A 26,772-nucleotide genomic window follows, 5' to 3' on the forward strand; every position below is an offset into this window, starting at 1 on the left:
TGCAAGGCTCAAAAATGTTCAAGTAATTCTTATTTTTGCAATCAAAATTTGCAATCAGTTTATGCAAATATTATTTTTATTTTATTATGTTGATCACGTAATGTTTAAAAAGTGGATCCAATTCCACGCACCTTAACATAAAAACATTCCTGATCAGAAGGGAATTGCAGTGATAATATTGAAAAAAAGTCAAAAAGACAATAAAGAAATATATGTAAAACTTTTATTACAAATGTTGTCAAACTTCAAACATGACTGAAAAGCATTGATTAATGACATCTTGTGTTTTGTAAAATTATCTGAAAGAAAGAGAGAACAAAACCAGTGTGGGGGGGTTAAGTGGGATTGGCTACCTGTCTGAAGAGGGAGTTCTTCAAACATGTGCAGAGCTGGTTCATCAGATCTTTATTTTGCCCCTCAACCCAATGCATCTCCACCACCGCGTCGCTATCCTCCATCTTCATGTTCACCAAGCACTTGAAGAGGAACTGCTGGACCGTCTCTGGGTTTGAAGTACAGCTAATGGGTGCTTCGTTCTGTTTAGTGGGTGATTCCATTGGGACGTCTGCAGATTTTTTTGGGTCCTGCTGTTCGTTTGTTTCCTTCCCATTGTTGTGTTGAGGATTGGCACTGCTTTCTGTGGACGGTTCCTCTGGGGTTAGAGTTTCCATGTCCGTGCTGCAGGTGGAGGCTGGTTGCACTCTAGGGAGCTCACGGAGATGCCGATGCTGTTCTCGTCTCTTTTGCCGTGTATGGACCCAGGTGTTCTCCACCGCTGTCAGGAAGAGGCTAAGCTCCGCCTCTCCACATGGTACACGTTTATGAAGCACCTAAAGACAGAACGCCCCACATTGCTGAATTCTTTTTTGGATACCAATAAGTGAATAATGAACATTTTACATTCGCTTTCAGCTCACCTTCAGGTCTGTCAGTATCTTCTCCAGCCGGGCAGAGACGCTCTCTATGGGGCTTGTGTCTTTGCAGCCTATACTGGGGGCTTGGGTCTGCAGCTCTGCCAAAGTGGGCTTCAGTACAGTGAAGGTGAGGGGCTTACGAGCCTTCTCCAGCTTCCTCTTCTTACATGGCGGAGACTGAGAGATCCAGAAGGAAATTAGTTTCTTATGAGTGTTTACGCCTCTGTAATACTACAATACTTCTTGCTAGAAACGTATAAATTTCAATATTAAAAAACATTATGCAATAAAGATCTTAGTCTTAGTATTTCTCAATGGAATAGATCACCTATCATTTCAATTAATAAGCTTGAATTATTAACACCTATCATTTGGCTTTAGAAGACATTTAACAACCAAATGGAGTCATATGGATTACTTGGGTGTTATGATGGTTGAGGACATAAAGTGAAAGGTATTTATTTATAAAAATCATACTTTATAAAAGGTGACCAATAGATGGCAGCATTGCACAAAGAAAGATCACCCACAATTAAAGGGATAGTTCAACCGAAATTACATTTACTCACCCTTTTGTCATTTTTAAGCCTGTATGACTTTCTTTCTTCTGCAGAACACAAAAGAAGATATTTTGGAAAATGATGTAAGCTTCGACCCATGCACTTCCATTGGTTTTGTGTACATACAATAAAAGTGAATGGGTTCCAGTGCTGTTCAGTTACCAACTTTCTTGAAAATATCTAAATCAAAGGTTTGAAATGACAAGAGGGTGAGTAAATGATGACAGCATTTTTATTTTTGGGTGAACTATCAACATCAAGAGAGAGTGGTCACTCGGCCACCTACAATCTATCTGGTGATATGGATCTGTTTTATTTAGAAACAACTCTGATGATATAAACTGAGGATATGAATCTCAATATTATCTTGTAATTGGAGTTTTGAAATACTGAACACAGTGCCTTATTCTGTTTGAATGGACACATATGCACATTCATAAACATGACCAAACAAATTTGAGTCTCCGACATATCACAACACAACCCAGTAATGCACAAATCCCATACATGCTACATTTAAAGATTGCTGCATTTTTTAAGAAAACACATTGTTTCTGGTACTCTAGTAAAACGGCTAGAAATGTCTTGGCTCTCAAAGTCTCAATCACACGTCTCTCTTTCTGTAACAGAGCGTCTGTTGTTGGGCCAGACAAATGGACGAAATGAGTCATCCAAAACCAACGAAGTGCAAAACACAGCACATCCATTATCTATTAGTGAAATTTAATACAGGAGTCATCCATCGGTGTTAGATTTACCATCAACCACACACAAATCTTGTCAAATATCTTGTCAATACAAGACAGTGCATACAGTTAATCTGGCATTAATCGCAGATGTTTTCTCTTAACACCCCATTGCTCCTGTCCAGCCTGAACTAACAATAGATTAAAGTGAACTGCACACAGCATATGAGTGTCTATTAGCACCATGTTTAAATAGGACTTACTATTTACTCCCAAACAGACCAATTAAACTTGGTATGGTCTAATTGTAAAGCACTACAATTTTTTAAAATTAATCTACAGTTAATTTTCTCATAAATGGCTATAGAGGTAACGTTGCGAAAGATGTTACGATTTAACATTTGGCATACTCATAATCTATCCTTAAGGCTAGTTCATGTGATTTAGAGACAGTCGACTATACATAGTTGGAGTCTAAATAATATACATGGTTGCTAAATATCTTTATATAGTTGATTGTTCTATACATTTGTAATGCCTGGGCAACCAGCACCAATTCTTTCAAAGACGGTTTAACATTAAGGCGGTTCCCTATGCATTTGATTTTGCTGACACAAGAGGGCGCCCTTTTCAGACGTTGAGCCACACATATTCTGCTAAAATCTCAGATTGAAAAAAAACACACCTCCAACTAACAAAAAAATTCAATTCTGAACAAAAGCACATTCACCCGTGCGAATATTAAATACTGCGGTTTGTGGCAAAATGATCAATTGATGGGATACATCAAAATACGATGAGAATTTGAGCATGTATAGTTTATCATCAAGGACATACAGAGTATGTTTTATAGACTACCTTAAGGTGCGTAAAAATAAGGCTCACAGCATCTCTGCCCATTGTTTGATTTTTTGCAGAGCACATTATGGTGCATTATGTGTGCAAACACGTGGTGGTCTATACTCTCTCAATTAATTTCTAACAGAATTTAATCAGAGAAATGCACTGCTTTCAGCCCCTCGTCTCGCTGAATTATAACCCCCTCCTCTGTCCATTATTTATCTGAGACACATTCGGTTTAAACAGGTAGAGTAGATTTATAAAATGGTTTCTGGTCTTAACACGGCACTCTTTGTGAGCACCCTGTTGTAAATGCTAAAATCAGGAGGGACACCACACAGACGCTGAGCTGAAAGGTCATTATTCAATTATTGAACACAAGGAGATAAGTGGAAGAACGATCAGCGGTTATACTCAGATGTTGGGTTTATTCCATTCTGCTTTACACTTCCTGTCACTGCTGGAGCCTCCAGACCTTTGACCCCTAGTCTCCGCTCCCCACTGTAAATCCACTGCTTCAACAGCCTTTATATCCCAGACGTGCTTTCAGTACAGCAAGCTTCTTTTCAAAAGCCCTCCTTTTTTTGAAAGCTCTGTCTAACCCCCCTCGCTCCACACATTTCATGTCTAGATTGAAGATGTGACTGTCAAAGAGATTGATCTGGCTTCTACGCACTTTGCTGATGGGCTCAGCTGGATACAGGGAGACAAGATGGACAAAGGAAGCAAAAGGAGCTGAGGTAGCAGAGACACGACAAAAGAGAGTGAATAAAAAAGCTAAAGCAATGTAGATGCGGGCAAGTGGCACCAAAGCAACCTAGACGTGTCTGCACAGCTCCTGCATGTGAGATATCTGTTGTATGCTGCCTGAGGGAGGTGGGGTGACACACAGACATATATGTAGGCCAATCTTTCTGCTCAAGTGCTCATGAGGAGAAAAGCATCTGGGACTTGGGGAATTCTACTAACAGACCCTAACAAATCATCCGACCCCCACTTTGTCCATCCCACAACCCTTCCTTCCTTTATCCCTCTTTTGCTTTCGCCCTTTCCTTTTTACGTCAAAAGTACATGACTGTGTTGCACTGTCACTCTGTCTGAGCAACTGTTGCTATGAAACGCCATCCGAAGGAGGTGAGCTGTGCCTCTGGAAGCAGGTCAAGTGTGTCTGGTGGAATGAGCTGAACATGCATTATTTACAGAAGAGGCCTCAGTGAATAATCAGGAGGTGTTGCTTTCCCTGTGTGGATCTATACACAAACACATCAAACAGTCCGGCTGTTCTGTAGAGGGTACATGAGGACTAACTTGCTGACTGTAAATCAAGGTGGACAGTCTGCTCGGACTACAAACGAAGTCAGGCACTCTTCTAAACTCGCTTCTAAACCAAAGCGAGCACTCTACGGAAACTCTAAACTATGGTAGACACTCTATATTGCTAAACTAGGGCAAGCGCTTTGCTGACTTTACACTAAGGCAGGTCACATCTTACAGGCACAGGTACGTCATCATAGAAGCTCCAAGCCAGGGCCCAGCGCATGGTCCGACCTTGACAGAACTCTGTGTGTGTGACTTTGAGCACCTGCGAGAGACCAAAAGAAGGATGTAACAATAATTTATCTCAGTAACACGCAACAAAAAAAGTCACAAAAGCTGTTGAAACAAATGCTTGTCAACAAATGTCATTTTATAAAACAATGATTTAAAAAAGAATAAAATCTGCATAATTTGGACAATTGAAGTATAAAATATTCAAATTTATACATATATATATATATATTTGATTAAAAATGCATTCCAGATTTTGTATTGTGTGTTTGGAGTATAAACTGAAGCTCAGATTTGAGAAGAATTTAAGGAGGCTTAGCAAAACAAATGTGCTACGCTTATAAAGACATAGCCCAGGAGAATGACTACAAAATATAGCTACAACAGAGGATCAAACAAAATTAATAACGGATAAAACTGTAGTCAATATATGCTTTAGTTCCAGTGGGCTTTTTGTTTTTCAATGCATTTTATTGTACATTCAAATAAAAAACTGATAAGCTGTGGTTGGCCTTTTGTCGAATAAATACTTTAAAGAGGTCATATGACACAGCTAAAACGAATATTATTGTTTTAGATGCAATGCAATGTGTATACAGGATTTAAGGTTAAAAAACGCTGTATTTTCCACATACCGTGCATATTTGTATCTCCTCTTTGCCGCATTTCTCTGAAAATTTGCAAAGCTCATCGCTCTCAAAAGCGAGGTGTGCTATGATTGGCCAGTTAACCGGTGCGTAGTGATTGGTTGAATAATGCAAGCGTGTGACGGAAATGTAACGCCTCTCACCATATTTGGAACATCAGGTTCCAAAGCAATGGACTACTTGCACATAGCCTCGTGACGTACTTCCGACTTGAAATCGCACGACTCACTTGTTTCCGGTAATATTTATTAACTTTAGGCTGTGGCTCACTATGAAACCTAAACGGTTAAATATACGACTTATACGTATGTATTCATTTATTTATTTGGCATTACATCTACTCTATCTGAACAGTGTTGTTTTTAAAATACTCATATTTTGAAATACTTTGCAATGTGATTGAATGTCTAATAAATTTACATTTACATTTACATTTAGTCATTTGGCAGACGCTTTTATCCAAAGCGACTTACATTGCACTTATTACAGGGACAATCCCCCTGGAGCAACATGGAGTAAAGTGTCTTGCTCAAGGACACACTGGTGGTGGCTGCTGGGATTTTCCATTCACATCACACCATTTAAATTCACATCATTGCATGGAGTCATTTTATTGTTGTTAAAATGTATGAAATATAATCTATGAATAATTCTTAGCCGTTAGGAAACACCATTTAGGAAAGCTATGGAGTGCGTACAACGGCGTTATTATTCGGCAGATGAGTATACATTTATAAAACATATTTGAAGGTGAACTTCTGCTAATTTAAGATCTGTCATAAATACCAAAATTAAAGCATGTTAACGTCACAAACAGGATTTTTTGTTTTAATGAAGTGACCACCCTCAAAATAAAATAATTACAATGATCTCCGCATGTAGATATGCTTAAGACTGTTACTGGAAATCAGGAGGGACACCACACATTGAAAAGAATGCGGAAGACTACGTGCAAGTAGTCCATTGTACTGACAGGTACCCCCACATTACTTGCATTTGGGCAATCTAAGTCAAATCATACCATAAAACTGACGAAGATTTGTGGGTATGTGGTTACACGAGGCGTTTCAGGTAGGGCTTTTAGATTCGCTTTTAGATAGAATGCATCTTTTGTTCCGACACTTTTATTTTTCCAATTGTATGTGTCTAATACATGCATGGGCAACTTATAACACACCAAGACACAGAAAAACATGTGTTCGCGCCATATGACCCCTTTAAAACAAGCTGTAGTGTTTTGTTCATTTGTGGCTTGTGGTTCACTTGTGGGCAATACTATATTCTGACAATTAGAAGGTTAATTGGCCAACTTTGACATTAAGATGTGTTTTAATTTACCTTCCTTAACCCTATTTTACAATAATTCAAAATGTTACATTACAAGCAACAGAAAACTGGGAGAGTAAGGGCCTTATTTACTAACAGCTTGCAGCACAGCAAACCACTTTCGGCGTAAAAAAAACCCAATTGACAGTATTTACTAAAGACACAGGGTGACAATTTGCACTGGAAACGTGTGGACGGCTGTTTTTGCGATTGACCATATTGCATATGCATTTGTAGGAGTTTCCTCTTCAGACGCAAATTTATGGGAGGAGAGTATTTTAACAAATACGATTTACTAAGCTTTGCACTCGTCACAGTACTGGTATGTGCATTTATTATCAATCCCCCCCCCAAAAAGCACTAATTTGCGCTGCTATTCGTAGATTGCATTGGTCATTAGAGGAATGAGATATTGTGTTTTTTACTGTCCACCCACAGAAATGTCCACTCCCATCTGCGCTATTGCGCTATTTTGCACTGTTTTGTAAATATAATTTTAGTAAAGTGTTTAAAACAATAATGGTAGATACGCATCAAACTCTATATGTGCTCGGCATATAACCGACTCAAGACTCCCAAGGGATTAAGCTGAGTTTCATTGATGTAAACTTGCAATTCAAACAGCAGGGGATTTGTCTTAACTCAGATACAGGGGTAAACTACGAAGTCCCACTGCACCCTTCCAATAAAATATACTTTGGATTTTTAAAAAAATCAAGTTTGACCTCTGCAGCCTCAGGGCATTTAAACAACACATCCAAGAAAAGAGAAAGGGAGAGGATGGATGGATGTAAACTAAAGCATCTCATTAGCATATTAATTACAACCCCAGTGGTGAGAAGAGGAAGCAGCCATGCCTTCTGGACACGGGCCAGGAGTGCAATGAATCTAATGAAGGGTGGCAGCACTCTGACACCTTCAGATGAGAACGATGACACATCGGAGCAGAGTGACGGACACCAGACTAATAACCTGTGAGCAATGTGAATGCCTTTCATTCACAGATAACAGAGGGTTTTGACTGCACAGACGGAGGATGAGGGGCCGAGGGGGGTACTGGTGGTGAAGGGGTGATGGGGAAACTGATGGTGTCTAATGAGCTAATGAAATCTTCTCCATTAGCGTTCCCCATCAGGGTGCAATTTTAGGCCACGCTAGTAAAACTCGTTAGGATCAATTAACCTTGAGTCACGGGAAAACGTCTATTCATTTATCTGCCACGATCTGAGACAACACACACGCAACACCGGCTGAAGCAAAACTCACCCCTTGTTTCCGCAGCTCATCCTTCAAAGGTGCCAGGCTGCACTTCTTACCCAGCATGCAACTGTACCACCTGTAAACGGATAAAAAGGCTTGTGAAACCACCAGAACCCCAGATCTATGGGAGAACATCAAATAAACTGCAGGACTACAGACCCATGAGCTGAACGTGGCAGAGCTCTGTGGGAACAGCCGGTGCGGCTACTTGTTTTTCTGTTTTAAGATTTGAAGCGGGATGTTTAATTGAAAACCCCACCTTGACAGCGAGCTTTGAAGTTACACTTGAGACAAAATATCATGCATATCTTCCATTACAAAAAAAGATGAGGCCTCATTAGTCGGTGGGAACCCAGAGGAGAGTAAACAGTGAGAGAAAAATCTATGTATAATTGATAGATGCTCAAGTCTTAATTTTATAGTTTTTCTTCATTTCTTAATTCCCAGATATTATCTGCCCAAATAATCTATTTATCTTAATTTATATTTGCAACCTATTTAAATGGGATAGCTTCCCCAAAAATGTAAACTCTGTCATCATTTACTCACCCTCTTGTCTTTTCAAACTAAATGACAATAAAATGACAATAACGTGAGTAAATGATAACAGAATTTTCATTTTTATTTTCATATTTAAATCCGTTATGTGACATTTCCAGAGAAAACAGGATATTTAATCATTATCCATCAGGTATTGTTTTATGTTTTGACCGTTTTGTTAACGGTCAGGATAATCCTGAGAGATCACGACATGGCCTACACAAACAAATCAAACCGCATATTGAACCTCTGGATGCTGACAATCATTTCCTTTCACAATATAAAATATTAAACAGCCCTAATATTCACATGTTCTTCAATGCTGAGTGGAGGGAGGCTTTACACCCCATCTAATAATGGGGTCCTCCAGTATCCATCCGACCTAAATGGGGCCATTTACACATTCTTTTTGTTTACCAGGCCCTCAGCAGGAAGAAGCAACAATTAGGATTTCAATAGCGCAGACAATTTGGCATTAGGAGAAATCGGAGTATTTAGGATGAGACTGAGAGAGGAGGGGTCGGACTCAGACTGGCAGTAATTGTAGAGCTGGAGAGGAAGGGAGATCTCAGCGGGCCAATCAGAATGCACGGCTGACTCCATGGGCACCTGCCGACTCATTGTTCACTCGTACGCACACACGTTTGCGTAGTCTGAACCCACGAGAGATGGAGGAGTTGGTAACACAGCGAGATGGAACAGCGCCCAGCTTCCCCTGTGGAAACCAGTCAATCCTCAACACAAGCAGAGGACACAAAACCCCCTCAACGATTTCATAATACATCTTTAATGAAAATGACAACCTTCCTTACAGCCCACTAGCTTTTCTATCCACATGCACACACTCAATCCAACGTGTGATTCCTCTTGAGGTTTATCACATGACATGCTTAATCAGGCCTAACGTTAGCTGCTTTCCTGCCCCTCCCCGCACGGTTCACTCCAGCGCTCTACTGACAGTCCTGGCACGAGGGGCAAGCCGTCTGCCCCAGACACACACACAGCTGCTCCCGTTGGGCGGCCCGGATACTGCCTGGGGTAATTATTTACTTTGTCTGTCAATTAATTACACAAACTCTGGATGACGGATCCATCCCAGCATCCATCTGCCCTGTTCCTTTCATCAGCGCCCTCTTTAGCCTACGTGGCTCTCAGCACAAAACGCCATCTTTACATAGAGCAAACATGGACACATTAAGATCTGTATGTTTCTCATTAGGCCGATCACAGATTCGGATGCATTGACAAGTGGCAGACCGATTTATTCGTCACAAAAGAAGATATTTTGAGAAATGTTTTTTAGTTCATACAATGGAGGCCAATGTTGTTTGGTTAACAACGTTCTTCAAAATATCATCTTTTGTGTTTCGCAGAAGAAAGAAAGTCATGCGGGTTCGGAATGACATGAAGGTGAATATATGATGTGGGAAATTTCATCTTTGCATGAAAGCAATACACAAACAAATGGACCAACTAAAGAGTGACAGACAAAACCCTGCTTTCAAATTGACCCTTCAGTGAATTTAATTTCATTCACAAATGACTAAATTAAGGGTTTTTATTTGTATTTGTATTAATGTGTGTATGACCTTAGTCTTTTCTTCAGCTGCAGACTGTCGTGGATGATATTTTTCACAAACTCCAACTCTCCTCCCTCAGCCATGATCTCAGTCACCCCCCCTGTATTGATGGAGCTGGGCGGAGGTCTGCGGGAGTTTCTTGAATTCACCCCCTGATGGAGGAACCAAAGAAGATTGGACGAAACAGATAACCGCTTTTGTCATGTCCACAAAGAGACAGATATTGCTGGAAAACAGCCCCGGGGCTCTGCAGCTCCTGCTTGAACTGAAAACAGCAAGCCTCTGTTCAAAGACTAGAGCTCAATGTACCTTTGCTTCTAACTGGTTGGCGAAGAAAGGAGGGTTGCACATGCAGAAATCATAGACAATACACTCTTCCTTAAGTGCATCCATTAGCAGAGTCTTCTGGGGCACCTTCACCACTGCAACACACACACACAGTGACATTGGTGTGTCAGCTATAGCATACTGTATATATTAAATTACTGTCAAGCTATCTATCTGTATAACATAAAAACACACACATACACACCTTTTATGAGCTCTGCCAGGTGGTTTTGCTCGACGTTTTTCTTTGCATAATTAAAGCAGATGTCATCTACCTCTGTGGCAAGGAAGAACCAGCCGTTCATAGTGGCTCCCAGGAGGGGGTAAATACAGGAGGCACCGGTACCTGCACACAGCCAAAACCAGTCACATCACACCGTGAGACGACAGTGTTTAAATACAAATAAAATGTGTTGTGCCTCCATTTCTAAAACAAGCTGTAATCGGCTAATTCCCCCAAAAATAAAGTTCAGTTATTTATTCAGTCTCATGTTGTTCAAAGTCTGTATATGACTCTGTCGAACACAAAAGAAGATATTTTGAAAATTGTCTCAGGGGTTTTGTGTCCATATAATGGAAGTCAATGGGGGCTTATGTTGTTAGGTTGCCAATTCTTTAACATCCACATATGTGTCATGCAGCGAGATGTAACACTTTAAAACAACAGCAGGGTTTAAAGAATCATGAATATTGTGTTTTCAAGTATTATACATTTTCATAATTAAAGCTTGATCATTAGCCAAATAATTTAGTCCAATGTTTTTATAAGTCATTGAACGATATATTTATAAGATTTGAAATAATTTAGGCATCCCTGGACATAAATTATCATTTGACCTGCCATGCTAAAATATATCTTAGCAAAAGAAAAAAAAAATTTAAGTTTATACTAAATGAAATGTATACTAATTCAAGCAATTACTCCCAATTATCGCACCCAGAATAAAAGTTTACATAACATGTCTGTGTACCGTGCATATTTATTTTGTATATATAAACGCATACATGTAAATATTTAGAAAATATTTGACTTGTATTTATTTAAATACAATTTTTGTTTTTTTATTTTGATAAAAAAGTGTTTTGTACAGTGCACAGACATATGTTATGTTAACACGAACCTTTATTCTGAATGATTCATTATTTAAAAGCCCTAATTTATACAAAAAATATTCCCACCAAACGTTGGGACTCTGTAAGCAAATATTACTATGATAACCTGAAGTGATGCTTGGCTTTTATCATATGGTTAGACTTCAGCAAGACATCTACGGTCATCCATTATCCAGTCAGCCAGCCTCGAAAACCGTCTGAAATTTAGCAGAACTAAACAAAGATGATCCTCACATGGACCGTATTCAAGCGGAGATTTAAAGCTATTTATCATGGGCATGACACTAATGCAGCTAATCTCATCCCATAGCTGGCAAAGGTCTTCAATCTACAATCTAACCCAATCAGCAGCGCCAGAACTATATCGCTCACGTGCTCTGGTAACTACGGTAAACATAAACGATTGCTGAAGTACTTAAGAGTTTCCTTCAAGACAGAAAGGACAAAGATCCATCTGTATTCAAGAAAGGGTTCCCCTAGCTTAGAATGGATTCTCATGACATTTGTGGAGCGGGACAGCGTGCTCAAATCCAGAGATATTGATGGTGTATGACTGCCAAAACACTGTTTCAACAATCCACCTGCGTGTGTATGTTTAAAGCACAGAGCGGCACTGCCAAACCGTGCGCCACCGGCCCCAAGGACTGCATGCAGCTTTAACAGGATAATACAAGCAAGTATGAGCTTGCATACCAATGTCGATGCCTCTCCGTGGGTTCCCCTGGCCCCCAATCAGGTCCTCCACCCAGTGGATGTAGTTAAGGCGGAGCGGGACAGTGGGGATGAGCCGTTCAAGGGGGATCTCGATGGTCAGGCCGAAGTCCTCTTTGAGCAGGGTGCAGGTAAGGGCTCGGACAGCCTCCGGGTCCTTGAAGTTCAGCCTGTGGGGGGACAAGGTTTCGATGAGCGTTGATAAGGGGATAATACTTAAATAATAAAAGGGAAGCCTCAGCTAATAGACATTTTAGAAAAACACCACAAAACCTCTTTCAATTCATTATTGCAATAAATGTCCAGCTTCCACATTTGCAAAGAGTTATTAAACGAAAGGAATGGCCTTCTCATCCACGGCACAAATTCCCCCCTCAAAAGAAATCGTCAATGCTCCTAAAGCATTATGCATCAGGAAAATCACGTTTCTGGGGCGTAGTTAGGGTGTCTTTGTACATTCACACTTCTCTAGATGTAATTAAACGCTCCATGCTGTCTGGCACCTCCGATAGGGAAGCAACTATGGTGCCGTGGAATGAAGCCATGGTGTGTGAAATGCTATTCTGCAGAGCGCTTAAAAACACCTGCTCCCCACCCTAAGCATAAGAGCCCTGCATCACAAAAGGGCTTTTTGACATTAGCGAGAGAGCATGTGCTCTCCAAATAATGGGCATAATGGGTTGAAATGGTCATGTTTGCATAAACGTGCAAAAGACGGAAATACTTCAAAAAAGCTAATGCTTCCATTTTCTGTTATATTCTATTAAGATGTAAGAGATGAATTTTGATATCAATGCTGTGTTACCCATAACCCCAGTGAATCACAGATATTCCACATGTTTGTATTAGGGATGAGTCACGAATTTCGAATATTCGATTAGTTTATTTAATTATAGGATTTCGAATAGTGTGTGATCTTAAAAAAGAAAATCGCTGTTTTCACGCGTAACATGTTCATGTAACCAAAGGGTGGCGCTGCCAATAACGACGCACGCAAAACCTAAAGGCTGTCAGTCAAGAGACAATAGAGGAAAACATTTTAAGTTACGCACACTGTAGACCCGCATGGCATAACGGAAACGGTAAATTGAGACGATGTCAAAAATGAGTTCTGTGTGGGGGTCCTTTAATAAAATGAATGCGAATAAAGTGCAAACTCTGCAATGCAATGCTGACTTATCATGGATCAACAACTACGATGCACAATCATTTGAGGGCGAAGCACCCAGCAGGTCCATCCATAGGTCAGCAATCAGTTGCTAGTTTTATGGTCAGACCAACCAATTTAAATGCCAGACGGGCGGAGCAAATAAAGGGTCTTATTACTAAGATGATCACTAAGGATGTGCTTCCGATCGGCTTTGTCGAAGGAGAGGGCTTTAAAAATCTTATGGAGTTTGTACAGACCGAGTTTACTGTTCGTCTAGAAAAACGATCACTGCCCGACTGGAGAAACTTTTTCATGACAATAGAAATGGAAGCATTTTGAGCTGTTAATTCATGAAATCGCTCCGAACTGTTAATAAATGCCTTCATTCGGTAAATATGCTTTAACACATTTTTAAGTCTGGTCTAAAATCTTTATGGCTTTAATATATTTTCTTTGATAATTCAAACTGTTTTTTAGTCTAAAAATGTTAATGCTCATATTTTACATGGAAATGTCAGAGCATTATGAGCGGTTGATGCCGATCGTCGTACTGTTAATAAGTCATTCGGTTGTTAATATATTTATGTTTCAGCATGTTATCTTAATGTATGACTTGATGTAAGATTCCCTATTCCATGCTACATAAAGCAGTGTGCCGTCATACGGATTTGAAGCGTAAATGTTCTGTCTCTCTCTATCTCTCTCTCTCTCTCCGTTTGTGTGTGTGTAATACTGTAAATGCGTGCATGTGGGGGGAGGGGTGCGAATTTAGAAAGAAATTTGAATAGTTCTCATCGATCTTCGAATATTAATTTTGCTTTAAATGCCCATCCTAGTTTGTATAGGAGTGGCCAAAAGTGTTGTCGTGGTGAGGAATATTTGCTTTTAACAACCTCAGGTTAAATGAAATCATCAACATATGAGGCATAAGGTACAAGATGGACGAAACATTAAAACCTTTAAGGTATTTATTGGATTTAATTAAAGGAGCTGTATGTAATAATTCTACTATATTCAATCAAAACAATACCTTAATGTGGTCGTAGACATTTAGGTAACATGCTAAGTTCATAAAATGGTATATCCAAAAAAACAATGATGTGGGTCAGAAATAGCAGATGCCACCCTTTCCTGTACTATTACGTTGCAAACTTAGAAATAATTACTTAAACGTATACATTTATCATCAGATAAACACACAGTGTAAGAGTTGATGCTTTTCATTACACTCCAGTAAGTGTCTGGCAACTTCTGTGAGCGTCGAGTCTGAGGAGGGGTAGGGAAAAACCCTCACCAATATTTTGAATTTGTACTGAGACACCAAGCTCAACCACTAGGTGTCAATGTTACATACGGCTCCTTTAAAATTATTTGGCAAAAAGCAAAACACAAGGTGGTTATGGGTTTTATTCTAATATAGACTGTTTCATGCCGTCCTGGCCCGAAGTTACCTTACGGTCTGTGTTTGGTTATCAGTCTGGCTAGTGGCTAGTAATATAATAATTGATATTAATAATAGTTTATATTAATAATTTATTCAATATTCACTGTATGAAACTACTCAACAGTTATTGATTCTTTGCGGAGGTCTACCAAAAGTTAAGTTTGGGCAAAGGTTATTTTAGTTTACACAAATTAAAACATTGAACACGAATCTTTTCATCAAAATAAAATAAAATATTGATCTAAAAAGTATTGGAAAAACTGAAACTAAATAAAAATGGAAATGTTGCCTCATAAATAAATTGAAATAGGTTTAAAGCAAAAACTAGAATAAAAATTAATTAGCAACATAAATAATAAAGAAATATATTATAAAATGACAAAAGAATACCAAACTTGTTAAACTGTAATTACACTTAACATAAAAACAAAAAATCTAAAAATCAAGCTTATTTAAAATATTAATAAAACTTAATAAAATAATTATGTTTGAAGACAACAATTGTCTTGTGTCATGTGGATGCAAGCAACACAGTGTAAATTAAATGAAATTCCCTTCAAATGACAAGTATGAAGCTCAAGACATGTGGGACAACCTAAAACTACTGACAGACCAATATATCATCTGTATATCATGCTGTCTGTCAGAGGTGCCAGACATGTGAAGATGCCACAAGAATAGATGCCATTGTCCTCCTGACATCTCTGACAACAAACATACACTGTTTCACATTTTTGGATGTTGACAGTCATTGGTCTCCATTTACTTTTACTATGTGGAAAAAGAGCAGCATAAACAAGCGTATATTATATGTATGTGATATGTCCATCTGCTCTCTTGATACAAACCATCTACAAACCCACATCAGTGCTCTACAACCTTCTTTATTTCACCTAAACCGAATAATGTTGACAACACTAACCTGACACAAGAGAGGAAACATTTTTGTGGTATCCATTCATGTGAAAAATCCAATATACTTCTTTAGATTACCTTTATAATTTATTAACACATTATCCCTAATTTATCCAATGTTTCATTCCAGTCTATTAATTTTGAAAATGTGACCTTGGGCATTAAATATGAATATGGATGTCATAGATGGTTCCCCTGGAAACCACCTGAAATTACCTGCAGTAATAAAAGCAATTACAAAGCTCAAATGTAGCTAGTATACAAAGAGTTCCCCTCAGACTGAGATGTGGACTTTACAAAGAGAAGAAAACATCCCATAATAGAGCCTAAGCAGTTAATGTAGTCTTCACGGAGTGTGTAAATGATGCCGGACGACCTTGCATCCATCAGGTCATTATCAGTGTGCACAGGATGAAGCGGCAAGCTGCTATCCTGCACTATTTTTAGCCTTACATTTGAATCACTGAACTCATAGGACGGAGCCCGAGTGCTGCATCCCGGAGTTACGCGCCGTCTCCACGACAACGGCTCTCGGGCAGGTGAACGATTCGCCCATCCCGGGGAGAAGTGTGTTGGTGTGCGAATAGATGGGATTGCTAATGTGAGAGATGGCTAGATCGGCGTTTATTATGCGTGTCTGTCTATGGGGTCAGAACTGACTCAAGAACATCTAAGCCCTGTCCACAAACAGACTATTGGATTGGTGTTGGCATCCCAGTAGTGGATTAGACAACCACCAACTAGCTAGTATAGAGCTTTGGACATCTCTACCAAGCAGCGATATGATGGTTAAATATGGAATATTCCGCTTAAAGAGCATAGCAGAGCAACACCATCTAACCAAAGTAACACACGGGCACAGCATGCGTCTACCCATCAGCACTGCAAGGTCACCTTACAGCTCAGTTTAGCCACGTTTTAATCCCCTAAACTCAAAACACTTCAAAACCAAGTCATTATCAAGCAAGGCATGGAGGCTCATCACACTCTACGGCTGTTTATTGTGTTCTATGAGAACAATGAATGCAGCACTGCAGTTTTAATACGATAACAGAGAATAAGATGACAGAGCCATGTGCCCTTATGAGGATTGACGCTCCACCAACTCTCTGATTTTTGTTTTGTTTTGTCAACCTGACAAATCTCCAGTCGCACAAGTTCTTTTTTTTTTAACTTAACACTGCGGTAAACACGAGTGCATGAAATATCCTGAGGATTTACGCCTCAGAGATTTGAAGGGTTTTTATTGCTTCTGCAAGTGCAAACTGAAGGAAAATTGGCGTCACATCTTGTAATATAGAGATAGTTCACCCCAAAATAACATTCTTCTTTCGTTTTCATACTGTTATTACAAATCTGTACGACTTTGTATGGAAGAGCGCTACAAGCTAAACCTCAATGACAGAGGATGTTTTAAAACATCATAAACTTGACTGTTCAACGATTAAACATGATTAATCGCATCCAGACTAAAAGTTTGTGTTTATATAATAATGTCAAAATGTACACTGCATATTTATTTTGTATTTATAAACACCTACATATATGCTCGTAATCAACAAAAATATAAAAATGTTTGAATATTTATATTTAATTTAAATTGTATCCTATATAAAAATGAATACATACATGCAAATGTGTATCTGTACGTGGTTATAAATACAAAATAAACATGCAAAGTGTACTAACATTATAGTTTAATTATGTAAACACAAACTTTTAATCTGAAAGTTATCAATTATGAAGAGACCTCTAGTTTACTATTCAAGTCATGTTCTCAATCTTCTAAAAACAAAATTGCATTTTTATTAGCTTTGTAATTTATCTTAAAAAACTGGCTGAGGCTACCATTTACTTTCATCGTATATCAAAAAGTAGCTTGTATTATGCAGCTATAAATATTCTAATATAAATTATACAACATTAATGTCTTTCAAACCTGTGCGAGTATATTTTTTGGGGAACCATTTTATTCAGACACACTGATGGCTAATGCTGCAAATATATTATTTTGTGAAGGAAGGACGATCTTAAAAGTAGGATTAGTCCTGTATCGTGCACCGTGAGATTTCCCCGCATCTCATTTCGTAAGTGAGCTGAGGCTGAGACTGAACCCCGCAATTACGCCCATCATTAAGACAGAATGCTCTCACCCGGGACAGCCCTCCACCGCATCAATAATGCACCTCCCTACCAGCCAGACTGCAGAGATTAATGTAACTCATACTGCAGCAAGAAACCTCTGAAAGATCCTATTTGTTCTCCTTCTTCCACAAAATCAACATTGAAACTCGCAATGTAGTGTCAATTTTTAATGCCCCTCAGTTTCTTCCCAGGTCATCCACAAGCCACTGATGTATGTCATTTCTCCTGTTCATGCTTTCTAATCCAATCTCTCTCGATGACATCTGCGCCCCAAATCTTTCCTCTTCTTTAATATCTTCTTTCTGTGGCAGCAGAGGAAGAAGGATGAAGGAGAGGATTCCACACCCATATTCCGCTCTTTACAGATTAACGCTATCCTCCATACTGTGGCATGATAGACTTGATAGAAAAGTGTAGAAGATTATCCAACCAGTCAGGGAATTTGGAATGATGAGAAAAGATAATAATAATTCATATAGCAAAGACTTAATCTTAAAATGTGGGATCTTCCAAAATTTCAGGTTATGGACTTAAATTGATAACTCACTCACCCATGTCATCATTTATTTCTTCTGTCGAAAACAAATTGAGGCTAATGAGGAAAGCTTTCCAGGCTTCTTATCCATATAATGGAATTCAATGGGGAGCTGTTGGTTAAAGATAGGGTAACAAACGCAGTTTCTGGCAATCTCATATAAATCTTGAGTACATATACAGTAGTATTGCATACGTCGCTTCTTCGAAGAGTATTAAGTTTGATCAAATTTATTAAAAGAGAGATACAGCTGTACGATTATTTCCGGAAAAAGACGAGCTGCTAGAGGAAGGCAGTGGGACGGAACTAAAGAACGAGCACACAACACATCATTGCATTAATCCCTTCGGGTTTTTTACACTATGCACGTAGACGCCGATTGCCAACAAAACACAGACATATGACTTGGTTTGACTTACCATGTGTGGTTCATGTCCGTCATCTTTTAGCACTGGCACCGCGCTTCTATCAGATTCAAAAGATCTCCAAATCCAGTGTTATATCCACCGTTTAAATGACATCCATAACTGAAATGCCGTGAACAAACAAACACACCTCAACTTCTCTCAATATTGCAGGAGTAACAAGATGCAGTCCCACAGCACAGCCAATCTTGACACAGCGCAGCCAATCTTGACACAGCCCAGCCAATCTTGACACAGCGCAGCCAATCTTGACACAGCGCAGCCAATCTTGACACAGCGCAGCCAATCTTGACACAGCGCAGCCAATCTTGACACAGCGCAGCCAATCTTGACACAGCGCAGCCAATCTTGACACAGCGCAGCCAATCTTGACACAGCGCAGCCAATCTTGACACAGCGCAGCCAATCTTGACACAGCGCAGCCAAACTTGACACAGCGCAGCCAATCTTGATAAGTGAGTCTTCCTATCGCTACTTCCTATCGCTACTAGCCCGCGTGCGCGGGCTATTTCTTTCGCCTTTCCGTGTGTTTCTGGGAGAATTCCCCAACAAAATGAATATGATCCCTGTTACAAAAAAAACTTTCCAAAACAAGTTGTGTTGCTGGGGGAGTGTATTGAGCACAGAAATATTATGTCATAAATCCAACTCACTTTTTAACAAGTTGACCATGAGAAGACAGCACGTTTAACAGTGTAAAGAAGTCAGAATGCATGAAATAGCATGTAACCCGATCTTTTAAAGATAACCAAATTTCAGTTTCATCACAGCTTCAAAAGGCTCAACACGACACCAAACAATGAAAAAGGGTACCGATCATTCATTTTCTAAGAAAACAAAACATATATTTACTTTTTAAACAAATACATGGCTTGCACTGCCTCGGCAATACATGTCCTAGACTTCCATACTACACAATCACATAGGAAAGGTTCCACGTGACATGGATGCCAAAAGATTTAAACATCCCTCATATGCACACAACTGACAACTTTAAACAATAATCTTGCAAAAAGACATATAACGCGTCATTCAACAATCCAAGAACTTTTGACAGCCTTTTTTCTCCACACTTGTAAACACTGGGTCAGAACGTCAGCTTACGTGACATCACCCATGACCTTTTCAACGTGATAACATAGTATGTGAAGCCGTAGACACGCACATGGAGGCACTCCAAAGCAGTGCATGCCTAATTTTGTGTTCAATATGGTATATAATTTTTTAGTTTCTTGGAAAATGACTAATCGTTTCAGTAGACAACACCCTTGTTCCACCCTTTAATGCATGAAGATTTTCTGCGTTTTTGCCCTTAGAGAATGTAAAACAAGATTTACATTTTTTTATCAGATTTTCTGATGTCCGCTGAAAATGTGCACATGCGTTTTGTTTCAAGAGATACAGTATGCGGTCCACTGTAGTGACCTCTTTGTTATGCAAATATGTCAGTGCGCCACAAAAAAGAGAGTGAGAAAGCAGGCAGTGATGAATAAACTTAATTTAATAATTAATTGTGCACCAGAAATAGCACAAAAATAGACTAAAAAGGATAGATAGAGAAACCATGTGGTCTGAGACAGTGGCTGATGGTAACTACGGTGTACCTCACACCTGCTGCAGATGGCAGCAGGATTTACACACTTCTTTAAAAAAATATATGCAAAACATGCAAATGTGTGTGATACTTGAACACCTGCCACCGAATTTATCTCCATTTACACAATGACATTTCCTCCTCACACAGGCTGTTGTTGCAGATTTTTTAAGACCACATAAAAGACACAAGAACAAACACACAAGTTCTTTCTCCAGTCCAAACTTTTTCGACTACTGTGCAGGACTCAATCAGAATTCAACACAGAACATCTGTATAAACAAAGCACAAAACAATGAACAGAAAAGAAAGTGAATGTGTATTTGTACAGTATTTATGTAGACTAATTCATGCATGCGGCTTAAAAGGCCTCTTTAAACTGAGGGACAGCTCAACCAAAAATAAAAATACTGGCATCATCTTATCCTCATGATGGTTCAAACCTACTTGAAGCAATAGCCAACAATACATTGTATGGTCAAAATTGTAGATTTTCTTTTATGCCAAAATATCATTAGGATATTAAAGGGGTCATGTGGCGTGAATACGTGTTTTTCTGTGTCTTTGGTGTTTTATAAGTTGCCCATGGATGTATGAGACCCTTAAAATGGCTCAAATTTAAGTGTCGGAACAAAAGATGCATTCTATCTAAAAGCAAATGCTTGTGGTATGATTTGATAAAGATCTCCAAAATGTATACGCAAGTAAGGTGGGCGTACCTGTCTGTAAAATTGCTTTGGAACGTGATGTTTCAAATAAGTTAAGAAGCGTTACATTTCTGTCACACGCTTGCAGTATTCGACCAATCACTACGCACTGGTTAACAGGCCAATCATAGCACACCTTGCTTTTCAGAGCGATGAGCTTTGTAAAAAATCTTCGCTTTTCAGAGAGGCGGGGCAAAGTGGAGATACACACATGCAAAGTATGTGAAAAATACAGCGTTTTCGAACCTTAAATAGTGTATACACACTGCATTACATCTAAAACAAACGATAATATTTGTTTTAGCTGTGTCATATGACCCCTTTAAGTAAAGATCATGTTCCATAAAGATATAAAGATAAATTTCCTACCACAAATATTTCAAAACTTTATTTTTGAGGTTTGGTGAACAAACACGTTTGGTGAATAAACAACAACAGGGGTTTCATCTATGGGTGAACTTTCCCCTTAAGAGCAGTGTGGGTATTTAACATGTCCTTATAACAGTATAATCTGACCCAGATCTGTGTGTTCAACTAAATCGACCTGGACTTCAAACATGGCCTGTGGTGGTTTGATCTAAATTCAATCATGCATAAATCATGGGGAACAAAAGAGGACTTTAAGCTGATCAGGTGTTTATTTATGCACAATCCTTCTGGAGCGCATAAGGAGAAGTGCTGACTTAAGTATAGTTCTCTTTTTCGAACACACTGACCTAGTGATTAACAAGCTGAAAAACAAAGGATGGATTAACAGAATGGAGTAAGAAAAGATGCTAACAGACAGAACAGAGTGTGTGGTGGACAAGTTGGCCGGCCCTCCTAATTAGACGGCAGAGGATGATAGCTCCAGGGGCGTTTGTATTTGAAGCTATCCTCAGTAATCAAAGGACAGGGAATCGTGGGGCTCTTTTCAAGCAGCATCAAAAAGAGCTTCCACCTGCCAGACCAGACAGCACACCTGAGAGGAAAGATAGCAAAAAGATGGACACAGTAATGGTGTCGGCTGAGCCTCTCCAGATGCACAGACGTCAACAGAGTCTGGAGGGCACTGTAGCCCAGCTTTCTTTTGTTCTGCTGGACGCATACCACGCTATAATGACTTATCCTGCTGGGGAATTGTGACATTACCAGACAGTATCGGCACTGAGGGACATGACAAGGCAGACAAGCTACAATTCTTTTTGTGATATTATACGAAACACACAAAACAAAGACAATATAATACACACTTGCTGCACATATAACATACATTACCTCAAATCCAGAAAATCAACATAACATTTTTTTTTTGTTTTACAATCAGAAGAGCCCACACACACAAACTGACATGTTTCATGCATTTTATATTTCCCACAATTCCAAGCATCTGTCCTCCACCTTTCAAGCACTTCAAGCATTCTGCCATTCAAGGGTGCTTTTTGCCCCTTAGCACCTGCCTCTCTGTGGCACCAAAGTGCACATCTGCAGCACATTCGTACAGACATGGGCAGGAAATGTTTCAAAGCATCTGAAAATCCTACTTCCTCTCATGCATGCATAATGAGTGAGGCTTTCTTTCCCTGCCGAACCAGAGCCAAAACATTCACAAAATAATGGAGGCTGAGGCCCCAGAAGTTTGTGTTGAAGAGAATACATTTAAAGAGACAAACCCCTTAAGCTTTACTAAAACTAAACCTTGGAAAAGACCATAGTGATGTTCCACAAACCTGAGCCAGAAAATAGGAATACCCCCGTGATATCAAACACTGCCCTCTGGCAACTCAAGATTAAAATCCCAGCGGCTGAGATCTTTGCTCTAGTCAGGATTGGATCGAACTGAAAACTGCAAAACACTGTAGGCACAGAGATTGATTTGCATGCCCTACCTCAACAACCACTGGGGATTTTCACTCTTTAGTGAGAAGGTATGCACCTCTTGGCAAGGTCAACAGTAACCATGCACAACCAAGTGATACTGAGTGGAAATATTGAGTCTTGGCAAAAAAAATCCAAGATGCCTCAGATGTGACTTTAAGGCGTTTGCACAGAGATGATTCCCATTAGACCAAAAACTAATCTCACAAATAGGGGAAAAAATAAATTAGAAAAGAAAAAATGCAGAGAAAAGAGAAGGCACTGCTGGTGAATTTTTTTTTTGACAACAGCCAGAGCTACACCCCTCCCCTGGAGCTCCCTTTATGCGTCTGTATATCGACAGTCACAGCAGGACGTCTATCCAGTCAAAGTAACTGCTTCAATAGAACAGGCTTAAAATACAGTTCCGATGTGATTATTGATCAACAAATCTCCTTTTACAAACCTAACTAGATGTCAGAGAGGATTTTTTTTACTGTAGAGGTGACTGACGCTACTTAGAGAAAAAATAAAATAATAATAAAATATAAAACAATAATAATACAGATTACCATTGTTAAAGATGTCTTTTGAAGCTAAATGTCGACGTTCGCTGATCATGTTCACGGACAAGGCTATGAATGAATGTATTACGTTTGATAACAATGTTTTCTGTCATCGTAATGTATAAGTAGCAAAAAACATGGAATGTTATGCTACGTTAGCAACTCACTGATATTTGAATGATATTCAATGATTTTGTAGCGTATGCAGTTTTACGGGTTTAAAACAATCATACAGACGTCGCTTAAAAAAAGTAAAATTGAACGGACCCGCAGTCTTTACAAGTAATGTTACTGGCCACATATTTGTGCCACACATGCTGTATTTAATTGCAATGTCATAGATTTTTTCATCAGACTTGATAAAAGCGTTACTGAAGTACAAATAAAAAACAATATACCTGCATGTGCAGAACATTTTTACATTACACGACTGCATACTGCGTCATAGAACAACACCTATAACAAATAGGGAAGCACGATAAATGATTGGCCATATCCGTATCGGCCGATAAATGGTCATTTTTTATGTTTTCGGTATCGGCGGATAGTAAAATTTAGGCCGATATATTATAGCCGATATTTTATCTGTTGTGATCATTCACTTACTGCTATACTTAAGATTTATCGGTTATCGTTATCAACCAACAATTTACATATCTGTGCATCCCTTATAACAATAGTAATAACTAAAATACAGGCATATATTGTATTTCATAGGGTAACTGCATTCATATCTATTCAAATAATCTGTGCATGACCATTTCTTGTACAATAAAAATGATTTGCTTTCAATATTGTCTATTAAAACACATGCGATCGGAGTCTCTGTCGAGTCTAAATTGGTCGCGAAGCTTTCTCCATTACGAAACCGCTATGCTAATATTAATCCTTGTTTTATTCCTACGTTATTTCAAAAGCCTCCTTGCCTAATTTGGCCTAAATTTTTTAGGATTTTCTTTACTCCCAAACGAGAATTCTTGATCTATAACCACCACTTCAGGATTTGCATGCTACCGTAGTTTCTACAACCGGAAACTAAGGATGCAGATATTAGGTCTTTAAGTATTTAATTTTGGAAGTATTTTCTCTGGATTTACACATTCTTGGGAACATTTGGGATTATGCAAGTACACAACTGCATGAAATATATCACGCTATGCAAGTTTTTTTAGTATATTTCATAACAAAATAATTACATATTCTGCCTTTAAGTGCCATTTTTTAACACTCACATACGACTGCTACTACAGAAAAGTCACGTATTGCCATGCCAGGGAGAGTCTGCTTAAATAAACTTTACAAAGACCAGAGGGGTCTATTACAGAATTGAACCAGAAAAGATAGATGGCTTTGATCTCTAAGGTGGTTATAGTATTAAAAGTAAATAAAATTTTTGAGGAAAATAGTAGACATTTTTCTTTATGTAAAACGTGGTAATGAATGGTGCATACCTAGACCTTGATCATGCATTAGAAATATAAACTTTGATGTTTATATCAGAGATCAAGATCCCTGCGTTCAGCAAACCAGCGGCGTCTTATAATGCCTTCTCATAAGGGCAGTAAATCGCTTTCCCGCTCATTCACAACTTCTTCATGGTGGAACGTTCTTCCTAACTCGGTCCGGTCAACCACATCTCTCACAACATCAAAAAAAAGTACTCATCTGTGAATACTTGACAGACAAATGAAAAAAAAACACTAACTCTTTCTCTCAACAGGTAGTGGTGTAGCTTTTGTTGAAACCAGTAACTTGTTTTGGCAACTATTGTATTATTGCTCCTGTATGACATATCGCTTCTTGCTCCCTGAACTCTTTGTAAGTCGCTTTGAATAAAAGTGTCTGCTAAATTACTAAATGTGATGTTGATTTTAATGCTAAAGACAAACAATTCTACATAATATGACGTAAGTTATATTGAAAAACGGTATAAAGGCAATTTCAACAGCAACTTTATGCAGGGCTGTAAAAATGCAGTTCTTAATCTTATCATCTTGAGGCAGAGATCTAACTCCAAAGCATTTATATCTTACATCATAATTCTTCAGGCAAACCATGAAACATTAAAAACATAATGTTACTTTTTACTTACGTCACTCTGCCCGTCAGGGTCGTTTGCACGTGCTTCTGAAATTCCGGATATTTTGATGCTAGATAGACAAAGTCTGGAGGTTTATCTTTATAACGGTTTCTAGGATGCATGGATTTATTCAGCGCCATCCTCTCTGCTAACGTTACACTGCAAAGACAAATTACATTAAAATTCAGATCAAAATACAACATTTAAAACAAAATTGTTTATGGTGGTTTACTCTCTGTGCATGCATGAAAGAGAACGTCTGCATAGTGTCACCGGGTTTATATAGAGGAATCATTTTAACGTTACACTTATAATTATAAGGTGCTTATGTTAGTATATATACATTACGAATATTTTTCAGTGTTCATGCCTGATTGTCTTGTTATGCAAAGAACGTAGCCAAACAGCTAACATATTTACTATAAAACACAGAATACATGTTAGAATACAATACACTTTACCGTTTCAAAAGATCGGAAGAACAGACGATTGAAAACGAATAAAAACTTTACTAGTATCGCAGTGTTGACTACTCTTTGCTTACAGACATATCACGTTGTCCCAACGTTGAGTTGTTTGTTCCGCATGGGTCACAAGTGCGCGACGGCGAACAAACATGACGTCAGAGGTCTGGTCTGTTCTTACTGTATTTTCATATCTAAAATGTGTGGTTTTTTTAATGGTGAGTGTCATTTATCAATTGTAACTATGTATTTATGGCTGTATGGTGCAGTAAGAACAAAATCCTAAGTCTCACTGAATAACAGTTTGCTTTACCTAAAGCGATAGTTCACCCAAAAATTTAAATTCTATCATCATTTACTCACCCTCTTGTCATTTCAAACCTCTATGACTTTATTTCTTCCGCAGAACACAAATGAATATATTTTGAAGAAGGTTGGTAAAAGAGCAGCACTGGACCCCATTCATTTCTATTGTATGGACACAAAACCAATGTGAAAGGGGTCCAGTAACTAAAAATATCTTCTTTTGTGTTCAGCAAAAATGACAAGAGGGTGGAGCAAATGATGACAGCATTTAAATTTTTGGGTGGACTATCAATTCTTCATTAGCAGGAAAATATTTTGGAGTGTTATGTATCGCATTTTGTCTATAGACTCTCAGATCTTTAAAAACAATATAATCACAGTTCCACACTAAGTGTTACTTGACTCGTAAATTATTTGCTCTGATGACTGTTTCCAATTTGTCAGTATATCTAGCTCCAACGTGGATACACAATTTAAAGGAACATTTAATCCATTTTGTCTTCATTTACTCACCCTCATCTTGCTCTAAATCTGTATAAATGTATTTGTTCTG

At 38.7% G+C, this 26,772-nt stretch overlaps 1 protein-coding gene across 1 annotated transcript; it reads right to left on the minus strand.

Annotated features, from left to right (window-relative positions):
• Positions 1–209: 209 nt before the first annotated feature.
• On the minus strand, positions 210–26,055 carry mettl16 (methyltransferase 16, N6-methyladenosine). Its single transcript, XM_056757056.1, has 10 exons — positions 25,911–26,055; positions 25,462–25,608; positions 12,035–12,222; positions 10,434–10,574; positions 10,211–10,323; positions 9,911–10,053; positions 7,788–7,857; positions 4,493–4,582; positions 918–1,091; positions 210–830 (listed from the first exon to the last, which is right to left on the minus strand). Exons 2-10 carry the CDS (start codon positions 25,587–25,589, stop codon positions 336–338), a joined length of 1,542 nt encoding a protein of 513 aa, XP_056613034.1. The 5' UTR covers positions 25,590–25,608; positions 25,911–26,055; the 3' UTR covers positions 210–335.
• Between the last annotated feature and the right edge of the window lie 717 nt (positions 26,056–26,772).

Source organism: Triplophysa dalaica, chromosome 9, assembly GCF_015846415.1.
Source record: "Triplophysa dalaica isolate WHDGS20190420 chromosome 9, ASM1584641v1, whole genome shotgun sequence".
In the NCBI taxonomy this organism is placed as follows: domain Eukaryota; kingdom Metazoa; phylum Chordata; class Actinopteri; order Cypriniformes; family Nemacheilidae; genus Triplophysa; species Triplophysa dalaica.